We start from the raw sequence: 16,056 nt of genomic DNA, 5'->3' as shown, positions 1-16,056 counted from the left end.
TCTATAAACAATCTTTATCAATCTATTCCAGGCATGTTCGATAGGGTTCATGTCTGCAGAACATTCTGGCCACGCTAGTCGAGCGATGTCGTTATCCTGAAGGAACTCATTCACAAGATGTGCACGGGGGGGGGGGGGGGGGGTGCGAATAAGACGAAAGCCTCGCTAATATGCTGTGCCGATATGGTTGCACTATCGGTTGGAGGATAGCATTCACGTATCGTACAGCCGTTACGGCGGCTTCCATGACCACCAGCGGCGTATGACGGCCCCACATAATGCCATCCCAAAACAGCAAGGAACCTCCACCTTGCTGCATTCGATGGACATTGTGTCTAAGGTGTCCAGCCTAACCAAGTTGCCTCCAAACACGTCTCCGACGATTGTCTGGTTGAAGGCATATGCGACACTCAACGGCGAAGAGAACGTGATGCCAATCCTGAGCGGCCCATTCGGCACGTTGTTGAGCCCATCTGTACCGCGCTGCACGGTGTCGCGGTTGCAAAGATAGACCTCGCAACGGACAAAAAATGGTTCAAATGGCTCTGAGCACTATGGGACTTAACTTCTTTGGTCATCTGTCCCCTAGAACTTAGAACTACTCAAACGTAACTAACCTAAGGACATCACACACATCCATGCTCGAGGCAGGATTCGAACCTGCGACCGTAGCGGTCGCGCCTAGAACTGCTCGGCCTCTCCGGCCGGCCCTCGCAATGGACGTCGGGAGTGAAATTGCGCATCATGCAGCCTACTGCGCACAGTTTGAATCGTAACACGACGTTCTGTGCCTGCACGAAAAGCATTATTGAACATGGTGGCGTTGCTGTCAGGGTTCCTCCGAGCCATAATCCGTAGGTAGCAGTCATCCACTGCAGTAGTATCCCTTGGGCGGCTAGAGCGAGGCATGTCATCGACAGTTCCTGTGTCTCTGTGTCTCCTTCATGTCCGAATAACATCGCTCTGGTTCACTCCGAGACGCCTGGACACTTCCCTGTTGAGAGCCCTTTCTGGCACAAATTAACAATGCGGACGCGATCGAACCGCGGTATTGACCGTCTAGGCATGGTTGATCTACAGACATGAGCTGTGTATCTCCTTCCTAGTGGAATGACTGGAACTGATCTGCTGTCAGACCCCCTTCGTCTAATAGCCGCTGTTCATGCATGGTACATCTTTGGTTCGGTTTAGTGACATCTCTGAACAGTCAAAGCAAAGGGACTGTGTCTGTGATACAATATCCACAGTCAACGTCTATCTTCAGGAGTTCTGGGAACCGGTCTGATGCAAAACTTTTTTTGATGTGTGTGTGTATTGCGAGAGCGATTCACTCAATAACACCAGTATTCAGAAACAAAGAAATGAAGCTGACAATGTATTCAGTAGTATTCTCATTCACTCATCCTGCTTCAGCTGGAACTAAGTGCTCATCCCATACAATTTTGCATTGTGTATGTAGGTATTATTAACAATTAATTGCAGAGTATTGATATTGACCCTTATCCTGGACGTCGTGCAGCTACTTTATTGTGCATCTATCACTTTTGTATACCATTTAATGCCAAATCTGTGTTGTCTTCCGGTGTTCTGGTTTTCTAACGCTGGCTACTGTAATTATGCTACACTCCTGGAAATGGAAAAAAGAACACATTGACACCGGTGTGTCAGACCCACCATACTTGCTCCGGACACTGCGAGAGGGCTGTACAAGCAATGATCACACGCACGGCACAGCGGACACACCAGGAACCGCGGTGTTGGCCCTCGAATGGCGCTAGCTGCGCAGCATTTGTGCACCGCCGCCGTCAGTGTCAGCCAGTTTGCCGTGGCATACGGAGCTCCATCGCAGTCTTTAACACTGGTAGCATGCCGCGACAGCGTGGACGTGAACCGTATGTGCAGTTGACGGACTTTGAGCGAGGGCGTATAGTGGGCATGCGGGAGGCCGGGTGGACGTACCGCCGAATTGCTCAACACGTGGGGCGTGAGGTCTCCACAGTACATCGATGTTGTCGCCAGTGGTCGGCGGAAGGTGCACGTGCCCGTCGACCTGGGACCGGACCGCAGCGACGCCCGGATGCACGCCAAGACCGTAGGATCCTACGCAGTGCCGTAGGGGACCGCACCGCCACTTCCCAACAAATTAGGGACACTGTTGCTCCTGGTGTATCGGCGAGGACCATTCGCAACCGTCTCCATGAAGCTGGGCTACGGTCCCGCACACCGTTAGGCCGTCTTCCGCTCACGCCCCAACATCGTGCAGCCCGCCTCCAGTGGTGTCGCGACAGGCGTGAATGGAGGGACGAATGGAGACGTGTCGTCTTCAGCGATGAGAGTCGCTTCTGCCTTGGTGCCAATGATGGTCGTATGCGTGTTTGGCGCCGTGCAGGTGAGCGCCACAATCAGGACTGCATAAGACCGAGGCACACAGGGCCAACACCCGGCATCATGGTGTGGGGAGCGATTTCCTACACTGGCCGTACACCACTGGTGATCGTCGAGGGTACACTGAATAGTGCACGGTACATCCAAACCGTCATCAAACCCATCGTTCTACCATTCCTAGACCGGCAAGGGAACTTGCTGTTCCAACAGGACAATGCACGTCCGCATGTATCCCGTGCCACCCAACGTGCTCTAGAAGGTGTAAGTCAACTACCCTGGCCAGCAAGATCTCCGGATCTGTCCCCCATTGAGCATGTTTGGGACTGGATGAAGCGTCGTCTCACGCGGTCTGCACGTCCAGCACGAACGCTGGTCCAACTGAGGCGCCAGGTGGAAATGGCATGGCAAGCCGTTCCACAGGACTACATCCAGCATCTCTACGATCGTCTCCATGGGAGAATAGCAGCCTGCATTGCTGCGAAAGGTGGATATACACTGTACTAGTGCCGACATTGTGCATGCTCTGTTGCCTGTGTCTATGTGCCTGTGGTTCTGTCAGTGTGATCATGTGATGTATCTGACCCCAGGAATGTGTCAATAAAGTTTCCCCTTCCTGGGACAATGAATTCACGGTGTTCTTATTTCAATTTCCAGGAGTGTATTTGCAAACCAAATTTTGGGTTACATCCTCTGAACGCATTGGTATTTAATGCAGTGCGATAATAAGGATGTGACATACAGGAAATTTCAGTTTGTATACTTTCACAGACTTGCTGCCCAGTTTCTCGGTTTGTCATTAAAATAAAGTTGTTTCATTCAGATCCCTTTGTAGCTGAGCAGTTTTCATCCTTGTCCTCAAGCTGTCACTGCACACTACTATCCATGACGATTTACAATCAAGCTTTCGTAATATTCAGTCATAGAGTGTTTGTTCTTTCGAATGTCTTTTCTGATATGCAATAAACTCCTATGTTTTCAAACTTCTTTATTCTGGAAATACTGTGAACGAATTTTAATTTTTTATTAATGTATTTATTAACGTATGACTTTTTCCATAAGAGTTCTCTAGTCAGTAAAAGTACTGTAGCAACGTGATAAGTAAGTAAAGAAGAGCAGCTGAACTAAGGAAGAGCTGATCTTGTAAAAATACTATTTTGCGTGTTTCAGGTACTTCAGCCCACATTTCAAGATGAGAGAAGAAATTTCCGATGATGTTCCAAATCCTGTTAAGGTACACATTTACAGATTTTCATTTCTTGATTGTAATTTAAAACTTAGTTCCTTTTCACAATTACCATTCAGGTAGCTGAACATAAATAGACCATGCTGCTGCAGCGAACTTTGTACCACCAATTATGTAAAAAAAAAGGTAAAGCTTTGTTCACATTAAGGCTGGGTTCAACACCGCAGTGCTTTACTGGGCATGGACCTATTGGAGAACTGACTTGCCCAGCCACTTATAGCGGGGCCTCCAGTTTAAGGTTGACTTCAAACTACGATTCAGGTTGGCATTTTTTCACATTAAAAAAACATTGCCAGAGACATGAGAAGGATAAACGATAGAATAATAGTAGTAGAATGGAGATCGAATCGCATACCGGTGCATATGTGGCCTGGCACTCACCCACGTTCTTCCCAATGAGTCTCTGAGTCACACGTGTTTCTGGAGAATCTCCCTACGCGAGGTGTGTGTGGCGATTCCACAAGTAGGCGTAGGAGTAGCATCAACAACAGTTGTTGGAGGAACACGAACAACTTGATGATTAACGTACATGAGACATGTTCGTCAGACGACGCACGAAGCCAACATACAGGTCAGGAAAGAATTGATGTCTTGGAAGGAGCCTTTCACATTCCTCGCCACGTGCGATTGAGCAATTTCCTGCCGAAATGCGGCATACAGTATGTCGTTGGAGTACCTTATGTTCCAAGGACCCCCTGGACGCACATTCGGGAGGACGACGTTTCAATCCCGCGTCCGACCATCCTGATTTAGGTTTTCCGTGATTTCCCTAAATCGCTTCAGGCAAATGCCGGGATGGTTCCTTTGACAGGGTACGGCCAACTTCATTCCCCACCCTTCTCTGATACGATGAGACCGATGAACTCGCTGTTTGGTGTCTTTCTCCAGATAAACCCAACCAACCCACCCAAGTATTGCCTGATACAGCAGTTGCTGTTTAAAGTGTTATCAATACAAGGAATCGAGAATGAATGTTGCAGCTAAGGGCCAACCCTCGTAACTGTCCGTTCTGTAAGGTAAAGACACATATTGCCAGACTATGGTCACGATGGTAGCGTTCTAATGTATTCAACGATTACTATTGGACCGATTTAAATGTGACCTGACGTGAGCGCTACATAGCTTAGCGATTAGCAAGAGTGTAATAAATACTATTTAACGTAGTTTGTTATAATGTGTAATTAATATTCTAAGACAGATGCGGTTAAAGACTATGTTCAGTTGCTTACAAAATTGGGGATATCTGGCATGCCAAATCGTTATCAGCTAATTAAAAAATCCATAAAAATGCATCAATAAATTGCGAAACACTTTGCCTTGAAGAATTCGATTCCAGATTTGTAATCTACAAATCATATACAATCGTTTGACACGTATATCAGTCACATTCTGTTTAATTTTTGTTTTGGTATTTATGTATTGTTTTTCGTTTTTTTATGTTTTGAGCCATTTTATCCCCATGTCACCCGGGTTCAACGAGTGTATTACGAGGGACATTCGATAATTATAGAGGCAAATTGGTGTAAAACTGAAGCAGTTTGTATCAGTTTTGCACTCTCATAACTTGAGGTTGATATCACTGGGATGAACTGAGAACAACTGAAGGATAAAAAACGTTTTGTTTATAATCTCCATCCGGACAGGTTTCGGAAGCCCCAACGGTACCGACCGACCGCCGTGTCATCCCCAGTCTAGAGGCGTCACTGAATGCGGATATGGAGGGGCGTGACGTCAGCACGCCACTGTCCCGGCCATTATAAGTTTTCATGATCGTAGTCGCTACTTCCCAGTCAAGTAGCTCCTCAGTCTACCTCACAAGGGTTGAATGCACCCCTCTTGCTAATTGTGCTCGGCAGACTGGACGGTCACCCATCCAAGTGCTAGCCAAACCTGATAGTGCTTAAGTTTGCTGATCTGACGGGGACCGGTGTTACCACTGCGGCAATGCCGTTGTCGTTTAAAGTCCTCCTATTATGTTTAATGATGGTGTGTCCACCTGAAGTTTCCACATTAGTTGAACAACGTCCAGTGATCCATTTTTTGGTTTCTGGAGGACAAAGACCGGCTAAAATCTTGTCTCGAATGATTTAACAGTATGGTGAAAGATGCATAAGCCGCGGAAATTTTTATAAGTAAGTAGAATAGTTCAAAACGATCGAACAGTGACTGACAAGCAAAGTCCTGGCGTGCCAGTTGCAGTGTCAGTTTCTGCCCCTGCAACCCGTATTGACGACGTTATTCGTGAAGACCGTTATGTTAAAATTGAACATATAGCTAAAACTGTTGCAATAAATGCTGGCAGCGGGAAAAGTCACATTTACCTTCTTTTGGGATGCCCAAGATGTCGTCTTTTGTGATTATTTGGAAAATCACCGTACAATAAACAGTGCCTACTATTCACATTCACTGATGTGCAAAGTAAAGCCAGTAATGAGAAGAAAAAAAAACGTCGCGGATCTTAAAGAACAGGCTTGCTATTGTTGCACGACAATGCTCGTCTTCACTTCGCCCAGCTGACCCAAGAAACCACTGGAAAATTGTATTGGGAGATACTACCCCATCCTCACTACAGTTCACATTTGACACTCTCGGATTTTCATTTGTTTGGTCCACTTAGTCAGCCATTACGTGGAAACGTTCAGCGACAAGGAGGAGGTCAAACAACAAGACAAAGACTTCTTTCCATCAAGGATAAAAACAAAAATTAGTTCATCGTTTGGACAAGTGTGTTAATATTGGCAGGGACTATGCTGAGAAATAGCAAAAGTCTCATTTGGTCAAAATACAGTTTTTTTCGTACATTAGTTTGTCACTTCAGTAACTGAATGTCCATCGTATAAGCACGATTTGTATAAAAACAGAACCGCTGATCTCTGAGGGTGACTGAGTTATTTTTTCGTCTACTGAACGATACTTAAAATTTGCCTTTAACGTCATTTCGTATTGTGTAAATAGTTATTTGATTCAAAAGGCATTGTGTGATTTCTGGCATTCGGCTTGTTTGTCGCCACAAGAAATATGCCACAGGCCACTTGATAGAAGATGCTGAGTCAGGTGAAGCTAAGCATTTGTTCATTGTGTTATGGCAGCGAATAATAGTGTGACAAGAGCGACATGTAGTTTCGTTTGACAGCTTCGGACAACACATACATGTAATTGTTTCTGAGTAACAGTATGGTGGCAATACTGATGACGGCCGTATTGAAGACGAGCAGATGCATCTTTTTATTTTATGCTGAAGGCCTTTAATAGTAAATTAACATTATACAAAGTGTTTGTTTGTCATTGAGCGCATTCAAAACACCTCAGTGATCATAATCCGAGAACATGAAGACGATTTCGTCAGTGGAGCCGTTATAGCTACATCACATCGGGAAGACTGAGCAGACATTTAGTGGAAGCGTCGATGGGCGGTTACACGTTTGATCAACAGGTGGCGTAAGTTAGCCGTCTCACCAACTATTAAATAAATATTCTTTGAAATACAAAATTGTAATCGCTAGATACACTGATTTAGGAATAGCTGTCATATGAAGGAAAAATTATACATCGGTCAAAGTGAAAACAACAACATGCATTTAAATAATATCCCAACATAGGGCAAAGACTGTCGGTTCATACCTGAATCACCGAAACAACTAGACGATACCCTACTACATTTATAGCTTGCATACAAATGCAGATAAATTAACTGTTAGAATTGACAAAACATATACTTTTCCTTTCCTTTTTTATATTCAAAAATTCTTGGAAAATAAAATTAACAATAGAAACATAAAACATCGTAATATGCTGCGCAACAGCCAACTGCTTGGGTTAAGCGACTATGGGTAGGATATAAGAGTTGTGAAAGGGATCTTATTGTGATGTATGGCCTATCAAATATACGAAGCACATACCTAGAAATTAGTATAATAGGTAAGCTGGGAATTTTCTGCAACAGTTTTGTAAGCATTATAAGCAAAATATAAAATACAGGGCTATTACAAATGATTGAAGCGATTTCATAAATTCACTGTAGCTCCATTCATTGACATATGGTCACGACACACTACAGATACGTAGAAAAACTCATAAAGTTTTGTTCGGCTGAAGCCACACTTCAGGTTTCTGCCGCCAGAGCACTCTAGAGCGCAGTGAGACAAAATGGCGACAGGAGCCGAGAAAGCGTATGTCGTGCTTGAAATGCACTCACATCAGGCAGTCATAACAGTGCAACGACACTTCAGAACGAAGTTCAACAAAGATCCACCAACTGCTAACTCCATTCGGCGATGGTATGCGGAGTTTAAAGCTTCTGGATGCCTCTGTAAGGGGAAATCAACGGGTCGGCCTGCAGTGAGCGAAGAAACGGTCGAACGCGTGCGGGTAAGTTTCACGCGTAGCCCGCGGAAGTCGACGAATAAAGCAAGCAGGGAGCTAAACGTACCACAGCCGACGGTTTGGAAAATCTTACGGAAAAGGCTAAAGCAGAAGCCTTACCGTTTACAATTGCTACAAGCCCTGACACCCGATGACAAAGTCAAACGCTTTGAATTTTCGGCGAGGTTGCAACAGCTCATGGAAGAGGATGCGTTCAGTGCGAAGCTTGTTTTCAGTGATGAAGCAACACTTTTTCTTAATGGGGAAGTGAACAGACACAATGTGCGAATCTGGGCAGTAGAGAATCCTCAGCAAATTCGCAATTCACCGAAAGTTAACGTGTTTTGTGCAATCACACGGTTTAAAGTTTATGGCCCCTTTTTCTTCTGCGAAAAAAACGTTACAGGACACGTGTATCTGGACATGCTGGAAAATTGGCTCATACCACAACTGGAGACCGACAGCGCCGACTTCATCTTTCAACAGGATGGTGCTCCACCGCACTTCCATCACGATGTTCGCCATTTCTTAAACAGGAGATTGGAAAATCGATGGATCGGTCGTGGTGGAGATCATGATCAGCAATTCATGTCACGGCCTCCACGCTCTCCCGACTTAACCCCATGCGATTTCTTTCTGTGGGGTTATGTGAAAGATTCAGTGTTTCAACCTCCTCTATCAAGAAACGTGCCAGAACTGCGAGCTCGCATCAACAATGCTTTCGAACTCATTATGCTGCGCCGAGCGTGGGAGGAACTTGATTATCGGCTTGATGTCTGCCGAATCACTAAAGGGGCACATATCGAACATTTGTGAATGCCTAAAAAAACTTTCTGAGTTTTTGTATGTGTGTGCAAAGCATTGTGAAAATATCTCAAATAATAAAGTTATCATAGAGCTGTGAAATCGCTTCAATCATTTGTAATAACCCTGTATATATTATTATTATTTATTATGTGCTTTTACGGCCTCTTTGGACCACTTTAGTCAGTCATTTCCTGGTCCTCTTCTTCAGTAAGTTCTTGTTTCGTTCTTTCTTATCTATCCAGTATCTTTTCATTCATTCTGATCTTTCCTGTCTTTCCTCATCTGTAAATACCCTTTCCATTGTGTGTGATTTTTTTCTGCTTTTGGTTTAAAGCTTATTTTCTTGTCATTCAGTTTCTTGAGCGTTTTGCAGATCATCCAAGGTTATATCTAGTTCTCACATATCCTCTTTATATATATATATATATATATATATATATATATATATATATATATATATATATATATATATATATTACAACAAGCGATCTTAGCTTTCCAATATTCTTAGATACCAAATACCAGATCGCTCGAAGTAAGATGTGGAACTCAAGTGTGACAATGGTTCAAGAAGCACTCCACGGGAAAGAGGATGTTTGCCAAGTTTCCAATTCATCTGAGGATATTTCTGACACCATACGCGGTCTGGACACCTCTCTGGCGAGCCCTCCTGTTGTTAAGGTCTTATGGACAAGGATGACTCCCCAGCGTGTTCATTGTCTCATCGAGTCTATGCCGTTACGTGTCGCCACTGTCATCAGAACGAAAGGGGATGCCAAACGCTGCTAGAGTAGATGTCACCTGTTCAGTCGCCCATGGAGTGGAAGGAATATATAGAAGGGGTGCGCAAGGAAAACTTAAAGACAATATTATTGGAAGAAAGGGAAGAGGCAGTAGATGAAGATGAGGTTGGAGATATGATACTGAGAGAAGAATCTGACACAGCAGTGGAAGACCTAAGTTAAAGCAAGACCCCTGTGGTAGAAGAGATTCTCTCAGAACTGTTGAGCTTCTTGGAAGAGCCAGCCATTCCAAAATTATTCTACCTGGTACGCAAGATATATGAAAGGTGAAATACCGTCAGACTTGAATGTAATAACTCCAGTGCTGATAGGCGTGAATATTACAGAACCATCGTATTAATAACTGATGATTGCAATATGGCACCAACTAAAAAACTAAGAGGGTCACTTTTAAAGTAAGAAACGATTTGTAATGGTGTCAGAGAAATTTTATTTATGAACGTAAACTGTATCACAGGCAACAATATCCACATTTTTTCACTTTTCAACATAGTCACCATGAACATTTGAATATTTGTCAAGTCGTGGCACCAGCTTTTAGCTCCTAGTATCAAATAACTCTGCCGCCTGACTGTTAAATCAATTAGTAACAGTTTCTTTCAACATATCATCATTTTCCAAGCGCTTTACACCAAGAAATTCCTTCTGTTTTGGAAACAGATGAAAATCTGATTGTGCTAAGTCAGGGCTGTATGGTGGATGATCCAGTAATTCGCAATGAAACCTGTCCAGTTGCGTCTTTCTTCTTGCCGCAAAGTGAGGTCGAGCATTGTCGTGAAGCAGAACGTCTCTACAAGATACCAGTCCCCGCCGGCGATTTTGAATAGAGCGTGTAAGCTTTAATAATGTTTCACAGTACACTTGTCATTTACTGTCATACCTCTTGGCAAAAAGCCTTTCTTCAAGTCTTCATTCATGACAGTAGGCCGTACAGATCATCCTTATCATGAACATCTGTCCTTCCTTCATTAAACAGCCTACAGCATTTAAGCACGTTTCCACGCATTCATTACATCATAAACTTAAATAAGCTGCTGGTGAATTTCATTAGGACAAGCTCGTTTTGCATTTAAGAAGCGAATAACCGAGCACACTTCACAATTGACGGAAAGAATGATTGATGTGAAGACAAACGAAGTAGTATAACCATAAGACCAACACCGGCAGGGACGTGAAACGTAATGGTGGCGTAGTGAGAGACTGGCTAAGAGTAGCCAACCGTTCACGTCACGTAACAGGGGGCGCGGACACGATGCGCTGTCGGTTCTTACTTTGAAAATAACCCTCGTATAAACATTAACAGTGGAAAAGCTGGCAGAGCAGATCTCAGCGATGTCGGAACACGCGAGGCAACACCGACCCTACGATTCATCACAGAACATAGACTGAAAAATGCAAACCTACGATTATAGCATTTGTCTATTTAGAGGTAGCTTTCGATAATGTTCACTGGACTACACACTTTGAAATGTTGAAGGTATCAGGGTAAAATACAGGGAGAGAAGAGTTGTTCACAGCTTATACAGAAAGCACACTGCAGTTAAAATATTCGAAGAACTTAAAAGGAAACCAGTGGTTCAGAAGGGAGTGAAACAGGGCTGTAGCTTATCCTCGATGTTATTCAATCTGTACATTGAGCAACATAGTGAGGAAAACAAGGAGAAATTTGGAATAGAAATTAAAGTTCAGGGATAAGAAATAAAATTTTGAAGTTTGTTGATGTCACTGTAATTCTGTCGTAGACTGCAATAACCTAGGTACAACAGCTCAACGGAGTGGACGGACAGTGTCTTGAAAGGACGTAATAAACTGAACATCAACAGAAGTTAAAACGGATAACGGTGTGCAGTCGAATTAAATCAGGCGATTCTAAGGCAATCTACTACTGTACAACTGCCTGTTGATGACAAATTACTGGAAACAGTTTCTACCGCAACATATCTGGGAGTAACTATCTAGAACGACCTTAAGTGGAATGATCACTTAAAACAAACAGTAGGAAAACAAGATGGCAGACTTAAGAGTCATAGGCAGAATCTTATGGAAATGTAACTCATCCACGAAGAAAGTTCTTATAAGGCGCTTGTTCGACCGATTCTTGAACATTGTTCATCACTCTGAGACCCTTTACAGGTAGGACTGATAGAAAAGATAGCGAAGATCCAACTCTAAGCGCCCCATTTCGTTTAGTCGGTGCGAGAGCGTTATAGCGATGTGAAAAACGCTACAAGAGAGATGTTGTGCTCCATGGAGATGTTTACTATCAAAATTTCGAGCGAGCACTTTCCGGGAAGAAGCGGACAATATATTAATTCCTTCCACATATATCTTACGAAATGCAGAGGCTTACCGACAATCGTTCTTCCCACACACCATTTACGAGTGGAACAGGGAAGGGTGGCTCAGTTAGTAGTACAAGAAGTACCCTCCGCTACACGCGGTTTGGTGGCTTGCGGATTATGATATAGATGTAGGTGAATTGGATTAGGAAGTGAGACGTTAAAATTAGTAAATGAATTTTGCTATTTGAGCAGAAAAATAACTAACGTTGGCCAAAAGGAAAGGGATATAAAACGCAGATTGGAAATAGCACGAAATATATTTCTAAAACAGAGCGATTTGTTAACAACTAATACAATTTCAAATGTTAGAAAGTCTTTTCTGAAGGCATTTATTTGAAGGGTAGACTTATACGGTGCTAAAACATGGATGATAAGCAGTTCAGACAAGAGGAGAAAGTAGATTTTGAAATTTGGTGCTACAGAAAAATGATGAAGATCGTTTGGCTAGATCGGATAACTAATGAGGAGGTGCGGAGTAAAACTGAAGTACAATAAAACATACTGCGTAACTTGACTAAAAGAAGGACTCGTTTGATAGGATACTCCCGAGTCATCATAGAAGCATCAGTTTGGAAATGGAGGGAAGTGTATGTGGAAGGGAGACTGGGTGTGGGGGTTAAAGTGTGAAAGGAGACCAAGGCTTGACCATAGTAAGCAGATGTATGTAGGCTGCAGCAGAGATGAAGAGCCTTGCACAGGATAGGGTAGCATGGTAAGGTGCATCAAACCAGTTTTCCGACTGACAACCAAAACAACAACAAAGAGTGTGTTAGGGGAGTATGCTAATGCATATTGTGATCCATTAAGCAAGTGAAACTTTGTTTGTGCATGGAGTATCTTAGGTTGGTGATCCCACAATAAATGAAATCTCCTTGGTATGTGAATTGCAATTAACCGAGTAACTGGTAAAGGACATTGCCTTCTGTGCACTAAAGGAAGTGGTTCTGTATGATATGGGTGTTGTTGTTCAGAATTAGTTTTCAAATTATCTGCTGCAGTGTAGTCCGCCTGTCCGGTCTTACAGTCGGACGATTTTTAGCCACACAGTGTTGACCATGACAGATAATAAGGTGACAGTGTCGTTTGAACTGAGGTCCTCGTGATGGCTAGTGTCGAACGTTGCTCTTGAGAAACTCTGTACCTTGCCCAGCTTTTGACGTTGAGTATTCCCATGCGTCCACTCCAATGATCCGACCGTGATTGAATGTGGTGTCTTTCCCATCATTTGCGTCACCGATGCTCAACGGTCCGCACAAGACCTGGAACCGTAGCGGACATACTCAAACCAGAGTTGTGCACTTGGTGATTCGACAGCCCAACTTGGCAGCTATCTGTAATTACACTCAATAGGTGAGGTTTGAGGAGAGTGGTGCAAGGAAAACTTAAAGCGAAAGGAACGTGTGCCTGGAGAATTTATCTTTGAATGTGGCAAACTGCGCAACACAGAACACCTCCTTCGCTGCAGAAAGCTACGCAAACTCTGTACTATGAACGAACTGCTCAAAATCCACGTAACTCTATTTATCCGGTACATTTTGGGCTTTGGGACCAAATTCACGTCTTTTGCTTATATTTTTGTATATCTTTTTTTATGTTTAAGTTCCACGTGTAATATTCACTATGATGTCCTACATTCAGTTATAATAATAATACGTAATGCACTTTTTCATCAGTGAATTTTTTATTTTATTCTAACTGTAGTGTGTCTCATGGCAGGGGTCTCTGTTTGTTTTTGCAGAACACGAGGCATAGGCAGCATCAACGCAGCCGATCTCTGGACGCTTTCGACAACCTCGACCTATTAGAGGCACAGAGGCTTTTCCGGCAAAAGTATCTGCAGAACAGAGCCAAATTCGAGACTCAGGGCAACGACACAGCCGACAACGTCCGTCCTGTGAACGGATGGGTGGTTTCAAAATCACGGCGTTTTTCGACTGATGAAGAAAGAAGCAGCTCCACTGTCCAAGAGTCCATCGCAAGCACCAAAGTGAAAAACAATGGTGACGATACGCTTAAGGCCCCTTCTCTTGTCAGAGAAATTTCTACAAAATACGTAACACCAGTACACAAATCGATGCTCGAAACAACAGTTAAAGAAGTACCGTCTAAATCGTTAAGGAATTCCTTGCCACTAACGGCGTTTAGTAGATCGGCCAACAGCAACGTACACTTGCGTCGAACCATGTCTGCGCGTGAAGGGAATTTGGATGGGCGAAATGTTTCCAGAATTAGTGATATTAAACCACTGCAGACTAGATGGGCGCAGCGGGCGACACCAACAGATGACCACTTAAAATCAACTGTCCACGGCCTTCGGAAACACTCGACTTCAGCAAAGTTCGAAGTAACTGACTCCGCCGTTAACGGGGCTGAAACAAGACAGACCAAATGGACACAACGGGCGGTGGCTGTGGGTGATGTTTCTAAGACATCAGACTTCCAATCAGCTGTTAACTACCTTCGGAAACCCTCGCTCCCTACCACGACCGATGAAGTGGATTCTAGTGTTAACAGAACTGGAGCGCACCAGATCAAGAGTGCATATCCAGCTGTGGGCGAGAGAGACATCACCAACAGATTAGACTTCAAATCACCTCTCTCCTACTCTCGGGTATACGCGTATCGTACCACAGGTAGTGAAACTGGAGAGACTGTTTCAAAAACAGCCGAGAACAAACTAAATAATAAAAGTTCTTTATTCATCTATCTTAATCGTCCTACAACTTCTAGTGTTAACACAGAAGCGGAACGAAATCATTGGCAGGACCAACACGGTACCACCGTCAACAGCAGTACAAGTTTAACCGCAACAGGAAGAAACAAGCAGAGTAGTTCCCCATTTTCTCTGAGTACCAACACTAGAAAATTCGATATTACGAATGAGTCACCGGGTTCTCAGAACGGCGCTGAGATTTCTGACTCTTCAGGGCTCTTCGCTGCGGCAACGAGAACACCACTGGCATATTCTTCTTTCAAAACGGGAATGCTCAATAAGACGTGGAAACCAGTGCCTGTGCATAGGCATAACTCATTCAACGATGCTACGATGCAAGAAATCTCTAAGATAAGAGGTTATCGGTCTATATCTCGCACGAAAAGCGACCTAGACAAATACAGAACAGTTCCTGGAACGGGTAATCAGAGCACCTCAGCCAGCGACAAGCCACAGTCTGTCCGAAGCACACTTCCTCTCGTGTCGCCACCAAGCGCGAAGTTAGTTGTTAAGGCTCGAGATGAAATTCTGCCATCCACCGCATCTCTTAAAACGCAGTTCAGAAGGTTTAATCCTCCCACTTCGTAAAACGATTATATAAAATGTCAGAGTGGTTTATTTTCCAGCTCAATCTTTCGAAAAGAGGGAATCTGTTGGGAGGAAAATACTCCCGTATGAGACTACAACAAAAAGAATCGCAAATCGACAATTGCAAAAAAAAAACAATAATAGAGAAGTTGTAAACCGATGTATATTGTATTTCGTGCTTTTGTATTTGCTTCATAGTACGGCAAAAAATGATTAAAAAGGAACATAGTTGATTATACTCACAGACATCGCATTTCCATGTATTGTTTACAGAAATGCCATATCATTTATCAGAATGATTTCATGTCTACTTCTGTTAATTTTAAACAAAGATTCCATACAAACTGAATACTCTAGAAATTATTGTTAGAGTCGAACTAAGCCCGAATTTTTTTTTTTTTTTTTTTTTTTTACAGAGAACTTGTGAGATTTGTAAGATGACGTCCCATAATTTGATTGTGATACACGAGTCGTCAAATAAAATGCTCGCACTTTGAACACTTGTTATTTTTCTGATAAAAAAAAACATTCAGAACAGCACAAAATATTAGTTTATTAAAGAGAAGCGGTTTCAACAGACTTTGCTGTCATCTTCAGGTCTTCAAATCTTTTGTTGTAAAACATGTTTATTTTACGCTGAACCTTACGCACAAGATGCCAAGTGGATAAAAATCAGCACATTATAAAAGGTTTGTCATCGTTAAAATATTTCAAAACATAGAGAACCTTGCGCAAAAGGCCATGTCCATATACATACTGCTCACAGATGCTTGTTACATCACACAACACTATACACAATAGCACAACTGTTTA

At 43.2% G+C, this 16,056-nt stretch overlaps 1 protein-coding gene across 1 annotated transcript in view; it reads left to right on the top strand.

Annotated features, from left to right (window-relative positions):
- Positions 1-15,484, top strand: part of LOC126188352 (uncharacterized) — a 29,995-nt gene extending 14,511 nt beyond the window's left edge. The window contains exons 2-3 of the mRNA XM_049929954.1: positions 3,553-3,616; positions 13,681-15,484. Of these exons, the coding sequence (XP_049785911.1) occupies positions 3,575-3,616; positions 13,681-15,243 (1,605 nt within the window). The 5' untranslated portion in view covers positions 3,553-3,574 and the 3' untranslated portion in view covers positions 15,244-15,484. The remainder of the gene's footprint in view (positions 1-3,552; positions 3,617-13,680) is intronic.
- Positions 15,485-16,056: the final 572 nt, after the last annotated feature.

The sequence above is a fragment of the Schistocerca cancellata genome, chromosome 1 (assembly GCF_023864275.1).
Source record: "Schistocerca cancellata isolate TAMUIC-IGC-003103 chromosome 1, iqSchCanc2.1, whole genome shotgun sequence".
In the NCBI taxonomy this organism is placed as follows: Eukaryota; Metazoa; Arthropoda; class Insecta; order Orthoptera; family Acrididae; genus Schistocerca; species Schistocerca cancellata.
The sequence above is the reverse complement of the archived record's forward strand: the minus strand, read 5'-3'. Positions and strand labels throughout refer to the sequence as shown.